This window comes from Myodes glareolus, chromosome 9 (genome assembly GCF_982192425.1).
Source record: "Myodes glareolus chromosome 9, mMyoGla1.1, whole genome shotgun sequence".
Lineage (NCBI taxonomy): Eukaryota > Metazoa > Chordata > Mammalia > Rodentia > Cricetidae > Myodes > Myodes glareolus.
The window spans coordinates 77,254,090-77,269,858 of record NC_142034.1 but is presented as its reverse complement, the minus strand read 5'-3'; the positions used below and the strand labels follow the sequence as shown (position 1 = coordinate 77,269,858).

General features: G+C 39.1%; 1 protein-coding gene across 4 annotated transcripts in view; it reads right to left on the bottom strand.

Moving 5' to 3' along the window:
* Window positions 1-15,769, bottom strand: part of Sgcd (sarcoglycan delta) — a 544,863-nt gene that overhangs the window by 359,434 nt on the left and 169,660 nt on the right. For all 4 annotated transcript variants that reach the window (XM_087910697.1, XM_087910695.1, XM_048435922.3 and 1 more), the window contains one exon: window positions 5,944-6,132. In XM_087910697.1, the coding sequence (XP_087766823.1) occupies window positions 5,944-6,132 (189 nt within the window). The remainder of the gene's footprint in view (window positions 1-5,943; window positions 6,133-15,769) is intronic.

Sequence of the window (15,769 nt, the reverse complement as noted above, 5' to 3'; positions counted from 1 at the left end):
GGAATGCCAGCAGAGGGGCATTACTTGAAAAAGCCACGGTCCCACTGACAGGAGCCTTGCTCAACTTCTAACTGGTATCCTGAATCCAAAAGAATAGATTCCCCCTCTCCTTCCTGCTGCTGTGTACCCTCATTCCCCTCTGCTTGAGTTAGTTTGACTAGGTCAAAGTTGTGTGGGCCTTCCCAATACAGATGAGGTGTCACAGGCCTGAGTTATGGAAGGCACTGGCCATTTCCCCTGGCTTTCCCTGTTTTACAGTGTGTCCAATTTACAAGTATTAGAATACCTTCTTCTGACCCTCAGTGGATCTTTATCTTACTTTAGAGTGAATAAATCATCTTTGAGACATCACACTGAACAAATTCAATTTGTCTTCATGAAAAATAGCCCTTGGAAAATGGGCAGCATTGTGTACTGATTAAGACTGTACTCTGAGCCAGACTCTCTCCAAGGCCATCCTAGCTTTGCCATTCACTGGACTGTGTGACCTTGGCTTAGTGATTGTACTTCAAGACTTCACTCTCTCATCTATTACACTTGGATAATATGTGTGCCTGTCTCTTAGTGCTTTTATGAATATTATTGGAATATTACGAAGTAAATCCTATACAAAATTTTAATAAATAAATAGACATTAAAGTACTACATAATCAGCAAAACCTGTGTTCTAGAGTCTGTCAGTTTGGTCAGTGAAGAGACAGTCAGAAGAGCCATATACTACCATGATATCATATGACTGGGTAGTTGGCTTTGGTGTTCCTTCTGTGCATGAACCAGAGGGAAATTTACAATTACTGAACACACATGGAAAGCTGGCTCTATAGAAGCCACTAAGAAGAAGCTAAAAATTGAATAGACTATAATCTTTGTTCCAGAGAAGTTCCCAGGGCAAATGGAGGGCTGGAGTCAGGTCAGAAGGTTTTGTGACCCCCTCCTTGATTCTATCACCTGTAAAATGAGGATATCTGACCAGGAGACTCCCATGGTTCCCTTTTCATCTAGTTTTACATTTCCTGGGTCAAGAGGTCACACCAGCTATCAATGACTCCTATACCTCCTCAGTCTTGCTACTTAATAAGCACAACTCTCAGTGATGGTGTGCAGAATACATGATCAATACTGCACTAGTTGGAAGGTCTTCAAGGCTATGATCTTAGAAACTGGCTTCTGGAATGTGTTGGCAGAAGCAAGAGTGCTCACATGTCATGGCAAAGAGCAAAATACAGAATGGCAATGTCCAAGCAGAAGTCTGCCTTGAAAGACATGGGGCTGCAACACTTGGCTCCATCCTGTGCTCTAAAGAGAGAGGTTATACAGAGTATGGCCAGTCGTTAACCCCTGACGCTCAGGCTGGGGCTTTCTTTGTTGTCCCCAAGTGTATCAAGCTCACTAACAGGCCAGGAGCTGCAGTCAATTAGCTTGTATTCACATTGCTAGTCTGCCCTCTCAAACCCAAGTTATAGTATCACTCCCTCCTTTTAAAGTTTGTGATGCTCCATGTTGTAGTTTTTTTCTCTATTGCTGGGATAAATACCTTTATCAAAAGTAACTGGGAAAATAATGGTGTTCTGTTTGTTTATTTGTTCGTTTAGCTTATACCTCCACCTCACAGTTTTTCAAAGGGCGAAGTCAGGGCGGGACCTACAGCAGGAACTCAAGGAAAGGCCACAGAGGAACACTGCTTATGCTTTTCTCCCAATGGCTGTTCAGACTGCTTTTTTACACAATGCAGCACCTCCTGATCAGGTGTGGCACTATCCACAGCAAGCTGGACCTCTCACATCAATCACGAATCGAGAGAACCCACATACACTGGTCTTGAGTCAATTCAATACAGACATTTTCTCAACTGAAGTTCCTTCTTCCCAGATGACCCGGACTTAAGCCACGGTGACAAAAAATTTCTAAGATAGTCTAACTTGGATAGATTATAACTTATAAGTTAGGTTCTATTTGTGAATGGCAGTAGTACCAGGGAGTAGATGGAGCCTGCAAAATAAATTATGCTGATGGCATCCATCATATATATAAAGTATTTCTCTGTCAGGCTGTGCTCTAAACACTACCACCACTCCCTCCTCTAACATTCACAACAATCTGTGAAGTATGTCCTGCTGTGACCTCTGAGAAATGATAGCACAGAGTTTTGGAATTTCTAAAAGGCCACATGGTAAGAAACAAGAACTATAATTAGAACGTTTGCTTCCAGAGCCTGAAATCTCAATAACGACACTATTGTGCGGGACCTCTGGTGACATTCTGTCGTCAGCATTGAGCCTTCCTTTGTGACAGATGCTGCTTAAGTCCCAACTGAATGAGGACAGGACCCCCAAGCTAACATATGGCACACAAGATGGGCACTTCAGCACAAGGTGATCAAAGTGAGGGCAGTACCCCGAGAAGATAATCCACCACCTGTGCCAATGGAGTGAAGCTGAACTTTGCCCATAGCCAACTCTAAGCAAAAAATGCTACATCATACCTCAGGTGGCAAAGGAAATTGTGACACCAGAGAGCAAACAAAGATTGAGGCGCCAGCTCCAAAGATCCAGAATGTTACTGAAGAGCCATATCACAAAAGAGCTAGGGATAGTGGGTGCTATTTGGTGGACTTTGAGGTTAAACACCCCTTTTGGGCTCACTAGCTACAGTATCTTTCACTGAGTCACTTAACTACTCTAAAGCAGGGGTTCTTTTTTATTACAAAGGATTGTGGGTTCTTTTTTATTGCAAAATATTAAAACTGTTTCATTTATATAATTGTTTTGGAAATCAAATGAAAAAAATGTAAGTGTTATGTGCAGTGCCTAGCACAGAGTAGACCCTAGAAACATCAGTTTCCTTTCATAGCACAGTGTGCTTAAGAGAAAGAGTCTGATTTCTAGGTCTACTAATATTGGGAAAGCATGTATTTTCCAAAGCAGAGGACACTGAGAATTGGAGTCAGACTCTCTTGACCAGTCATGGGCACTCGGGTATTCTACCACAATCAGAGGAAATCAAGACTATTTATCTTTGGATTTATTCTTAAACAGGGACACCCATTTGTAAGTTCAGGTTGTCATAGAAACAGCTCTTTCACAGGCCTCGCATCTTTAGGTTGAGCAGAATGCAACCCTGACACCAAATCAAACATCAACAGTGTTCAATGCTAGATAAATTACTATGTCCTCAGAAATGAAATGAGCCTCTTAGTTTCATGTATTTTGGGGTTTTGATTATAATGTAAAATTTCCCAAACCCCCAATTTTTGAACAATTCAAGCATATAAGACAAGCATTCTTTGACTGATAATGTTTAAAAGCCCTTCATAAAATGATGCAGCCACCTCATTGATTTCCGCTGTTCTCTCGTCTCCTAATCTCCAGTAGAACATTGATTAACAGCTCATTCTATTTTTGCAAGATCTTCATTGTCAGTAAATTATTATTTGTGCCATAGAATTATAATTCTAAGGGAATATTTTTATGCTGTGACGGATGGATAAAATATACTTTTAACTTGCACGGCAAGACCAATTTTCCAATACTTGAGTTCAATTTGCTCAAATGCATTACTGTTATAAGGCACCAATTATGACTAATAGTGGCCCCATTCTCACTAGAGTAAGTACTTGCTGTGGTAAAGCATTAAGGACTTGCAACTTGGCACTCAATTTAGTTAACTACAGGAAATAGTTGATTTCATATAGATTATTACCTCAGTGTCTCACTGCTTCCCAAGCTCACGTGTGCACGGGGAAAGTGGTGTTCTCTATATAGTTATATTTAATTCTATGACTCCTTGCTACATGAAGCATACTCTACAAATCATATTTGCTTTATATTGGAGTTATCCAAGTTTGAGCTCTTATTTTCCATCCCAACCCCTAAAATCTTCACTTTCAGAGCTAGCTGGGTGCCAGACCAGATAAAAATCACAAAAATGGGGGACTAGAGCGTCTTGCCTCCAGCAGCACAGGAGGGAGGGGCGTCCTCAGCTAAGGACTTCTCCACTGGAGAAGTCACAAATGCCATGACGCTTTCAGAGCCCAACCATCCAGCCCTCTCACTGGCCACACACACAAATTCTTCCAGATGATCTTTTTGCCCCTCTACCCGGACACACCAACACATAGGCAAGGTTTATAAGTTCTACCCTTTAAATGTCTTCGAGTTATTGCTCTCCATGCTATGCCAAAGCGCTTGTCGTCTCATGTTTAATACTGCAGTGTAAAATCGGTTTCGGTCTACACATTTTTGCAAGTTAAATTTAAGAACACTATGAAATATGCAAGTCAACAAAGGTCAATTGTAATCACCTGAACTTCAAAGCAAAACAAACAGGGTAAAGGCCACCTCTCACACATAAATTGCTAGAAACTTGCTCTATTCCATCCCACCCTCCCGTGCACTAGACATAATCTGGTTGTGCCCTTCTCTTTACTCAGACATTTCCCTTAACCTTGCATGTTCATAAAGTACACCAAAGTCCAAGCTGTATGCATTGAGTGGCATCTGCAAACAGATCATCATGAGTTTAAATGCTCTAAAACAGAAGACCTGGCACTCACAGCAGCCACAGGAAATTGACCAGTGCTGCATTCCAGAGTTGAATACAGGAGGCTATTCTGTATTCTATAAAGTAACTGAAACATTTTCCTTCAAGACAGAGTAAGGAGCATTAGAGCAACTTCTGATTACATATTTCTGAAATTAATCTATGAGTTTTGAAGAATGATCCATTCTTAAGCCTGCAGGAGCATCTCTAGCCTTGGTTTTAGACACCACATTTAATCCAAGGTCCAATGAGCACCGCTATGAGTGATAGACAAAGGCACACAGAGAATGTATGCATAAAAATCTAACACATGCAAGTACTTGTCCTCTGGAGAGGTAAATATAACACGAGATGCACAAAAGCAGCCACAAAGCATCAAGGTGTGTCATTTCCAGATAGGAGAGATGGGGCGGGGAGACCAACCAGCAGATGCTGCCCAAGCAAGCCAAGCACAAAAAAATAAATTTAACGATTCAAAAATACCATAAATATCAATGTTCACATTTGGGAATTTCCCAGGAAAATCTCACTACTTCACTTTGTTATGACTTCATTTCTTTATCAATAAGGAGTTGTTTAATTGCCTGTTCATTAACTTTTGACATCAGAACAAGAAAATGTATTCCCAGGGCAGATTAGCATCTGTGACCTTCCCATTAGTAAGTTAATTATATCGATTCTACAGACTCAAATCACTAAATTAAAAAGACCTCAGAATACACACATGTTATTTTGTGACAGTCTTCTTTTCACTTGAGTTCCATCAAGTCAGTGCCTGATCTATATAATAACCTGAACACCAGAAAAAGGGGTTCTATCAAAACACATATATGTCTTTAAATGAACAATAAGACAAAGCAAGGAAACAGAGCTGGTTTCCTCTCATATCCATCTAACACATGCGGTAGCAGAAAATATATCCTTCCCTAAACTAGAGATTTTCAGTGAACCACAGTGACAGACAGACAGGTATAATTTGCCTGCTTTCATTCTGAGATGGTTCTTGAAGTTCTGCTGTACTTATACAATTCAATTCTTCCCTGAGGAAAGGATTCATCATTGCTATTAAAATTGGTGAAAACAAATACTTTCATTTTATCTTCCATTTCCTTCTGAATTATTTCCTTAAGTGGCCGAAGACTATAGGAAGCAGAAACATTATCATGATGGAGGGAAGGCAGACAAGATATCTTAAGCGACAGAAATGCCTCTAAATTTGGAATCTCAGCTTGGAGACGGACAGAGGCTAGACAGATGTTGGTGTTCACACTCAATCTGACCAGACATTCACTTGAACTCAAATGCCAGGTCACAGAACACCACCTTCCCACATTCCTTTGCTGTCTTGCTCCACGCTTCCCTTTCCTTCAGTGAGAGCTAATATGTTTATACAGTTTTACTTACAATTGTGAAGTTCATGACTTTGAGAATCCAGATAGTCATGGCCAAGTTCACCAGGATTAATATCATGAGGAGCAGGACAAAGAAATACAGGCATCTTTTCCTCCAGCCGTAAATCCCCACTTTGTATATGTGTGGCCCCTCTGAGCTGGGCATGGTGCTCCTGTGGTGTGGGTACTGTTCCTGAGGCATCTGAAACAAACCAGGCACAGAGAAGCAGTCGTATCAAACGCTGAGAGAAGAAAAAGTGAGGGAGTGAACTGATAAAGAGATATGGTTGGCTGCTGGCTGTACATTCCCACCTTTCCGACAACTCTATAAGTCTGTTTTCTCTGGACAGAATTGGCTCTCCCAGGTGCTCAATTCAGTCCCCTTATTGGATGCAACTTTCTTCCTTGGTATGTGTATAAGACACCCACACATGTCTTTGAAGGAAAGGATGGAAGCCATTTTCTAAAGAACTCTTAGAATCCCAACTGTGTTTTAAAGGAGATATTCAGAGGACCACCGAAGTCTTGGGGTACAATGTAGAATTAGTCTGAGCAAATAAATTAACCCCAACACTGCATTGGTACACCATAAAAATGACTATTAAGACAATTTCCTTTGAGTTAAAAACAAAGCATCTCAAATGCAAAAATTTTGCCTGCAGTAGCTGACGCTTAGACCTTTTCTGTGTTTTGGTCTTGTGGGCACAATGTCAGATGACTACTAAACCTTCACGGAGAATAGGAACTACACCTTTCTCTACTGTGTGCTAATTTCCACTGCACTTGAATTGCCAGCCAAGGGCTAAGTCTGTGCTGTAAGATGATCTCGGGTCAATCACTCAACTCCCACTGACTCTCCTATAGATCACAGATGTATCAGAGGGGATGGCACCACAGCAGCGTCATCACTCACTGGTATTTTTATGCACAAAGATCAATCAGAAGTAGAAAGAATGACCCGGGAGCCTGCAGAAAATGAGACTTTATTTTCCATTTAATCATTCTGTGAAGTAAGGAAACATTCACAGAGTCCTACAGTTATACCTGTAAGGTCCCTTGATTAATTAGGGCTGCTAATTTTCTAAAAGGCCCGAGTGAGGATTAGAGAAGTTAACCCTCTGAAGTCAACTAAAGACTTCTGGTACAGCAAGAAGATGAGTGACCTAAGAATCATGGCATAGGGATCTTGCAGTTCTGGCGAGTGGGGCACTCTGGAGGTAAGTGCAGAGAAACTACTGACCCTGCCATCTCACTTCGGCTGTTTCTCTGTGAGCCGTCACAGCCCAGAGTATCACTACTTATTTAGGTATGAAACGATTACTTGTTGGAAAGATATGATCAATAAACATAAGAGGGTAAAGATATGGTGATCAAGATTTTTTTTAATACACAGTTATAAGTTGACAGAATACAGTGGTTACTTTAAAGAGGAACTTCTAGTTTGGGGCATATATAACAGAGTTAGCTCTATCATTTCTAAAGTCATCTACAGTCTATTTAATTAATAACAATAACAGATTTTAGACCCAGCAACACCATAGCCTACCCTACTACCCTATAGATAGAGAAGCCTGGAGGCTATTTGTCTGGAATATCCTCACTTGACCTCAGCTAAGCATCCATATCCAAAAGGAATGTAATGAGTACAGTTATTGGTCTCCAATGTTAGAATCTGGGGCTCAGGGAGACCACTGTAAAATAACCAGCCCAGGGGATTCTAACCGTTTGAAAGTATCTGAAACCATAGCTTACTCTTTAAAACTTCTTTTTATAGTATGACTATGTTCAGATAAAATCTCATAACTATGATGTCAAATATCAAGAAAGGAGAGCTCCTTGGAATATCTTCAAAAAACCCGTTGGGTCCCGGGAAGTAGTGATTTTTGTCCAACACCATTATTGACTGACCAGGGATTTCAAAGCTCTGTCAAACCACAAGGTTAGAATTCAGATCTCGTGCTACATGGCTTAATGGCCTTCTCTGATTGGCATGGGCCTTTTATTCCCACTATTCTCCTAACGCTTTAATTTCCAACTCTGTAAAATTAAACAAGAGCAAGACAGGCAGGGAGGAGCTTCCTGGGTGAGGTTATAGTGGAAGGCATTACCAGGCAAACACAAGTATTACTGTAACTCATAAGAGTAATCCCCTACCAGGTGAGGAACGCACATAGGCTGAAGATGTTATTTTTTCTCATCAATAGTTCAAATATATTGAATTGCTAAAAACAAATAGGGAAAACAATTTTGAATCTGTCTTTATTCTTGTTCTTCCTTAGAAAAATAACTACTGTCCAATAAATGAAGTTGAAGGTTTGAGTCCTCACTGGGACAGTGAGGTAACTTTGAACAACCTTTGAAGAAGCCCCAGTACTGTGAGACCAGCAGTCAAATATTCCTATGGAGCTGATCATAAAGGATGCTGTCAGCAGAATTAATTAAACTCTTCCTTCCTCTACTCTGGTTTCCATTCACATTAGAGCTTTGGAGGACTTATAGATACCTTGGAGATTCAATTAAGAGGGAACTGAACTAACCGTTCATGCAGTTGGGATGGTAGAGGATATATTTACATGATTTTCGGCATCAATACAGGTACATCATTAATGGTTCTCTTGCTGTTGGTGTGTGTTTGGGGGATAATTTTTTCAACCCATGGCATCAACTCACTGAACGTGGGGTCACAGCCAAAATACATACACACTCACTCACACACACACACACACACACACACACACTTATATATATGGAGAGTAAAGAAGAGGAACGCCAGAAGTAACAGGAAATTTTCACATGAGTAAAAATTTAAATCTATAGCTCAATTTCCTGAACACCTAGTCAAATCAAAAATTCTGTGCTCTCGTGAAACATCTAGTCAAAACAAAAATTCTCTACTCTCATGAAAATAGTCAATTCACAACATATAATTACAAACACTCTTTTTCCTTCTTAAAGAAATTATAGTAAATAGAATTAATCAAAATACTGTGTCTACAAGTTATATACAACACATATTCTCATATAGAATTATAAAATTTAAAAACACAACTATTAATAATTAAAATTGCCCATCAAAACTGCAATGGGAGATAATTATCCGCCTACTATCTGTAAACAAAATTACAGTAGTAAACAGTTGTCAAATAAAAAGGCAATTGAAAACTGTGTGACAGGAAGTTTTGATGTAGTAGAGTTGATTATTAATAATTTTATTCTAGTTTTTACCATATCACCTTTTAAAAACTAATTATTTTCTTTTCTCATTATAATTACCTAATAATGTCTTTACACAAGTTTGTTCTAAGTTTAAAGGATTTTTTTTCTTTAAAAAGTCACTAAAATATTTATTTAACTTCTACATTCACTATAGGGTCTTTCCACAGCCTCATTCCTATAAGGCACCTGACACATAGCAGGGGCCAGGGTAGCACCACGGACGATGGTGTGCCACGAACCCAGAGGAGAGACAATATAAATGTCCACACATGGAGTTCCTATGCTTGAGGAAACCTAAGAAATCACCCTGAGAACCATGTTAAAGATAGACTATTCGGCCTCATACCTAGATATTTTAATTCAGGAATTCTAGGGTGTCGCATGAAACCATATTTTTAGAAAGTCTCAAACTGATTGTGTCACTGATTGGCTCATGCCCTGAAACATAACAGAGGCTGGACATAGAACCATAACCCAGGCCTCCTGTTGTCCCTACTGCTTCTCTCTGGGTCAACATCTTCCTGTCTTCACTTTTTCAATCCTATATGATTTTGAGGCACTTTGTCCTTGAAGCTTTGTTTTCTAGCACCCTACTGCAGAATTTTATTTAGTTTTGAAATGTAATTTGAGGCGAGGGTGGCTATTTTATTGCCATCTCAAATTAATTAGCTGTTAAAGCAACAGATAGCTTCATAGAAACTTTACTGGTGCCTAACTACTCACCAGATCATCTCCTATACAATTTGCATACACAAATAAAAAATAAATAAAATATTTATTTATAAATAAAATAAAAACCTAGCAGGATAGCCATTGTTATTAGGAGTTATTATTTAGCAGATAGAATAGAAACAAGCAATAGAGCTAATAGAACCAAGGGATAGAGTCTGAACAGCCGTAATTTAATCCTAAGGTCTTCATAGTTTTTTGCGTTTCCTATTTGTTTTCCTAATCTCATTAACATCCAGGGATTTTGTATTTTGGTTTGTTGTGACAATTTCATCTACTGAAATAGTCTATTAGAGACATCCATCTTCAAATTACACTGAACTTTCCTTATTGCTCATTTTCCTTGGACCTTGAAGTTTTAAGCTGTGCCAGTTTCCCTTCCTGCCTGGCCTGCCAGTCTTCCTTCCTTCCTTCCTTCCTTCCTTCCTTCCTTCCTTCCTTCCTTCCTTCCTTCCTTCCTTCTTTCCTTCCTTCCTCCCTCCCTCCCTCCCTCCCTCCCTCCTTTCCTTTGCTTTCCTTTGCTTTCCTTCCTTCCTTCCTTTCCTTCCTTCTTTTTTCATCCTTTGCATTCGTGAGATTGTGAGCTCAGAATTTACTGTCTTCATCTCTGATTACTGTCTTTCCTAGATCTTTTCTCTGCTTTTTTTCTTTCAAGATTATGTTATGACTCAATGTTCTATTTCTCCTCAGGGATGAGCACCCTATGTCATCTGATCAATTTGTACCTCTATGAAGATAAAATTTTTTATCTTCTAACTCCATTTTTCACATCAAATTTGTCTATGTAAGTATTGTTCATCCATTTTTCTGCTCATCAGATAGTTCTAGAATTTTGATCAAATTCCATAATATAGTCTAAAGATAAGATCAGCGACCAAAGGCACTCTGCCTTCATGAAGTTTACAGTCAGGACAGTGAAGTAGATGTGTAAGGACAGAAAGGAGATAATATTAAGTGCCTATACCATACAACTAGTGTGTGTGTGTGTGTGTGTGTATATATATATATATATATATATATATATATATATATATATATGGTATAAAAGTCACTTTATAATGACTATGAACTATCAATACGTAATGTCTAAGCTGGGACAATCAGAATTGTAAGTAGGACTAGGAAGCATCCTAGGGAGTGGGGATGGGGGACACAGACAGTACTCTGATGCACAGGCAGCCACAGATCTGACTTGATACAGTCAGAAATGGGCTTGAGATGGGGTAAAAACAGTGAATGAAGACAGAAGAGGCTGAACCCTGGAAAACCTAGTGAGAAGTTTGGGGGCTTCTAAAAATGCAAGGAAAATTACAGCAGTATATGAAATCAACATCCAATTCACAACCTCGCAATGTGTATAAAAGTACGTAGATACTAATAGTGATAAAAATAGATAGCTGTTGCTTGATGGTGATTAACAACTTTTCTCCAAATTCTATAAGAACCATACATTCAATAACTCCATAATGGTGAATAGTCCAGACAAACAAATCTCATCCAGCTAAATATACTTTCTAGGTAATTTTCTTGCATATTATATGGGGGAAAGATTGGAAGTACAAGTCTCATCAAGCAGTGTCTTCTAGACAGAACAGGACCACTATACTCATCAACTCACAGCTTCTGTGGTTGTCTTCACAAGACTTCCTAAGACCTGCACAGTTAACATTTCTGCATGGAAGAAGAGGGGGATCCCCTACCCCTAGCTGAGGAGATATTGACAGGTCCTGACTAGGAGAGGGAGAGACTCTTTTCTTTTTCTTTGTTTTGATTGTTTGTTGCTTGAGACAGGGTTTCTCTGTGTAGACCTGGCTATTCTGGAACTCGCTCTGTAGACCAGGCTGGCCTAGAACTCATCGCGATTCACCTGACTTTACCTCCCAAGTGCTGGGATTAAAGGTTTATGCTACAATCCATTGTATGCAAGTATGACATTCAAACCTGAATAAAATATTTAAGACAAGGAATCACAAGGCAGGAGTGTTTCCATCAGTATTTTCACAACTTCTTTATGTTGTTTCATAGAATCTTTTAACATTATGTATATTTCTGAATACAGGCTCACCTCTCCTAAGAATATAAAATTTTATTGACCTCCAATAGCATCAGAAAGGGGTCATATGGCCAGTTTTTTCAATAAACGAAGAAATGAAAATCACAGCAATGTTAAGTAGACCATACCTTCTAACTGTAAACTAACACACAGCTCTCAAAGGACAAGCGATGAACACATGCAGTCTTTGGCTTTCCAAAGCACAGTTGTACTAGTGCCAGGAAGGCTTACATCCAAAGCATTACTCCACACTTTCAGAAGGTTATTTTCAGTGTTCACCTGCTCACAAACAAATGCAGCCGACTTAAACCTAACCTTTTTCTCAAGTATAAAGTGGCCATGGGGTTATGCTTCCCAGGGAATGAATATGGCAAACTTTCTCTTGCTTGACCATTAGGTAGGCATAAATAGCCAATGGTTAATGTGATAACAACACATAGTTTCAGACAAGGTGACTGAATACATGAAGAACTCAAAAGGTTAAATAAAAAAAAAGCATGTAAGCAACTCAAACCAGCAATTTGGCTAATGAGATAAACTGATGTTTCTCAAAAAACATGAAGTACAAATGACCATTGAATACATATTTTCTTTTCAAAAGCTTAAGAAATGAGAGAAATAAAAACCAAAATCTACACTGAGATTCTACCTCATCCCAGTCAGAATTGGTATCGTTATAAACAAATAACAACAAATGCTTGAGAGGATGTGGGCAAATTATACATGACTGCTGGGAATGTGAATTTGTCTAGCCATTGTAGAAACCAGTATGGAGGTGCCTCCAAAAACTACACATAATCCTATCATAAAGTCTAACTGTGCAAATATCCGTAAGTCAGCATACCACAGAAATTCCTACATGTTCATGCTTATTTTGGCACTATCCACAAAGTCTCGTTACAGTACAATCCTAGGTATTGCTCAACAAAGTGGATAAAGAAAGTAGTGCTGTGGGACAATGGTCTTGTACCTTGTAAAGATTTGTCTCTTGTATTGATTTAATAAAATGCTGATTGGTCAATAACCAGGCAGGAAGAATAGGCAGGGCGACAAGAACAGGAGAATTCTGGAACGACTCAGTCTGCAGTCATCACCCAGATGCAGAAGAAGCAAGATGAGAATGCCTCACTGATAAAGGTACCAAGCCATGTGGCTAACACAGACAAGAATTATGGGTTAGTGTAAGATGTAAGAGTTAGTTAACAAGAAGGCCTGAGCTAATAGGCCAACCAGTTTATAATTAATGTAGACCTCTGTGTGTTTCTTTGGGACTGAATGGCTGTGGGACTGGGTGGGAAAGAAACTCCCGTCAACAGAGTAGAGGGACTAGCAGAGTCTGGACCAGCCTTAGTGCTTAGACACTGTATTCATTGTCCCTGTCCTTAAGGAAGCTGCACAGCTTCACAGTGAAGGGTACACTTCTGTAATAAGAATCAACATCCCTCCAGACACAGGGAGCAAGCATAGTGCATGGTAGTGTTACTGATGATGCTCCTTCCTAAATAGAGTTGGCGTCATGGAATTCCTTAGGAAAATCTTTTACTGTCTGTCTTCCAGCCTTTCATTGGTAGGTAGAGGATACTGGATAGTTCTCAGGCAACACACACAGCTAATGTGCTCAATGGGTTTACATATGGTGATTTGTTATTGCCAGAAGCCAGTAAATTCTTTAGTTCCAGCAAATCTACTTTTAATAGAAAAAAATTCTTGTCTCCAAAGTGTAAGAGTTATCTATAATATACTTATAAGTTCTGATTTATAATTTGTTATGTAAGAATACGTTTAGACTTTGGGGGGGGTGCTATAAAATTTAAAGGTATATTAATGTAATCAAGGTTCCCAGCTATTTTCTTCATTCCCTTCCTACATTCCTTTCTCCCTTCCTTCCTTCTTTTTTCATTTTTCTTTTGGTAGTCATGCAAAATGTGATGGGCCTGTTAGCTCTATTAATCAGGGATAGTTCAGGGCAAAGGCATTGGCTGGCAGTTTACTTATTAACAGTGTTTGACTCTGCTGACCATCCTGCTTCTCATTATTGTCTTTCATAAGGGAAGATATAGATGTACGGGGAAGAATATGCTCAAAATACAATATCTTCTTTGATATAATCCTTCTTTTTGGAGTACCAGAAACTGAAATAAGGGTACCATGCACATAAGGTAAGCATTCTCCTACTTACCTACTGCCACAATCTTCTGAATGATTAAAAAAAATGTCAGGGTGCAAAATGAGTATAGTTCTGTTTAGTTATATATTTCGCAAGGAAAAGTATGAGGGAAAGCACAGACCTTGCCTTCAACTATGTCCCTGCCTCTATCTTTTCCATAGGAAAAAAAAACAAACTAAAGTCAAAGTGACTTCTAACCACACTGTAGACCAGGCACAGGTAGATTCTGGAACAGAGAGGCCTTCAGAAGGATGAAAACTGCCCCATCTGTGCTTCTATCAACCTCCTAATTTAATAAGAGAGGCAGATAGCGAACACTCAAGCTGTTGAGACTCTGGGAATTAGAATTAGCTGCTGCCTGGAAGAAAGCACGAAGCGTTACCGCACAGAGAACAGAGGCAACCAACCCACTGTGGTCACAGAAGGCCAGTCTGCCACAGTGACAGCTAGGGTGAGGACAGGAGAGAAACAGGTTTCCAAAGAGGTCACAGCAGGTTTCACTTTGCTGAATGGCATGTTCAAGACCTGGACAAGAGTAAGTTCAGAAAGGAGAAAGCAGCGAGTCTATAGAACAAGGATAGATGCCAGCATATGTACCATACATCCATGATAGAGCTAGGGGCAAATGCAGAAGTGCAAACTGCGCATTATCATATTTGGTAATGAGTATGATGCAAATCAAGAGAGGTGGGGTGTTTGGGTGATGCCTCATGTCAAAATTCCTGGTAACATGAAAGAGCAAACCCGAATTACATAATTGTACAACTCCTGATGAGTTTTTATAAATAGCAGACAGAAGTTCCTGTACAGGCTCATTATACTTTTCTGAGCTGATTATGGCATACGAACCATTTTGGATTATCTTGGCACACGCACAGCCTTCTATTATCCATGTTAATTTTGTGCTTTCTGATTTAAAACTATTTGCTGTTAAGGGTTGCTTTCATTCAGCCATACAAACATTAGTCTTGGATTGTTAATATCTGGCACAACTTTGGAAAATTGCAACAAATGTGTCGCTCTGAGATTTGATGGAATAATCAACTTTTTTTCCTCATAAAATTCATTCAGGAATGTCAATGACTAACTACAGCCTAAGAATGACATTTTCCTGTAAAAATGAATATTTGGGTTAATTTGAAAGTCAAGAATTCTACATTTAGCTTCCTGAGAGTTAGAATATATAAATTGTAAACAACTTCCATTGAAAATTAGACAGATGTGTGCATTTAAAAGAGCAGACATTTAAGAATGTCTCATCTAACTTTTAACCTCTCTCTCTTGAGGCAACCACTTTACTGGACTTTAAAAAAAAATCATTCCAGAAATGATAGATACTTAGAGAGGCCATATTCAATATGTACAATTATGTAACTGTACAACTTCTGATGAGTTTTTAATAATATAATATAATTATAATATAATTCGAAGCACACACATTTGAATTTGCCTTTTTATACTAACGAGAGCTAGTTTCACAGACTTCTAAATTTCAGTTGTCACATTTATCTAAGCAAGAGAAAACACGCAGAAATCTATTTATTTATATCTTTGAGATTGAATTTCAGATCTCCGCGGCGATTCTTTAACTCTCACTCTCTGTGCCGACAACTCTTGATATCCTGCTCCCCTTAAGAACTATGATTGCAGACGACCATAGCACTTCCTTTCAAA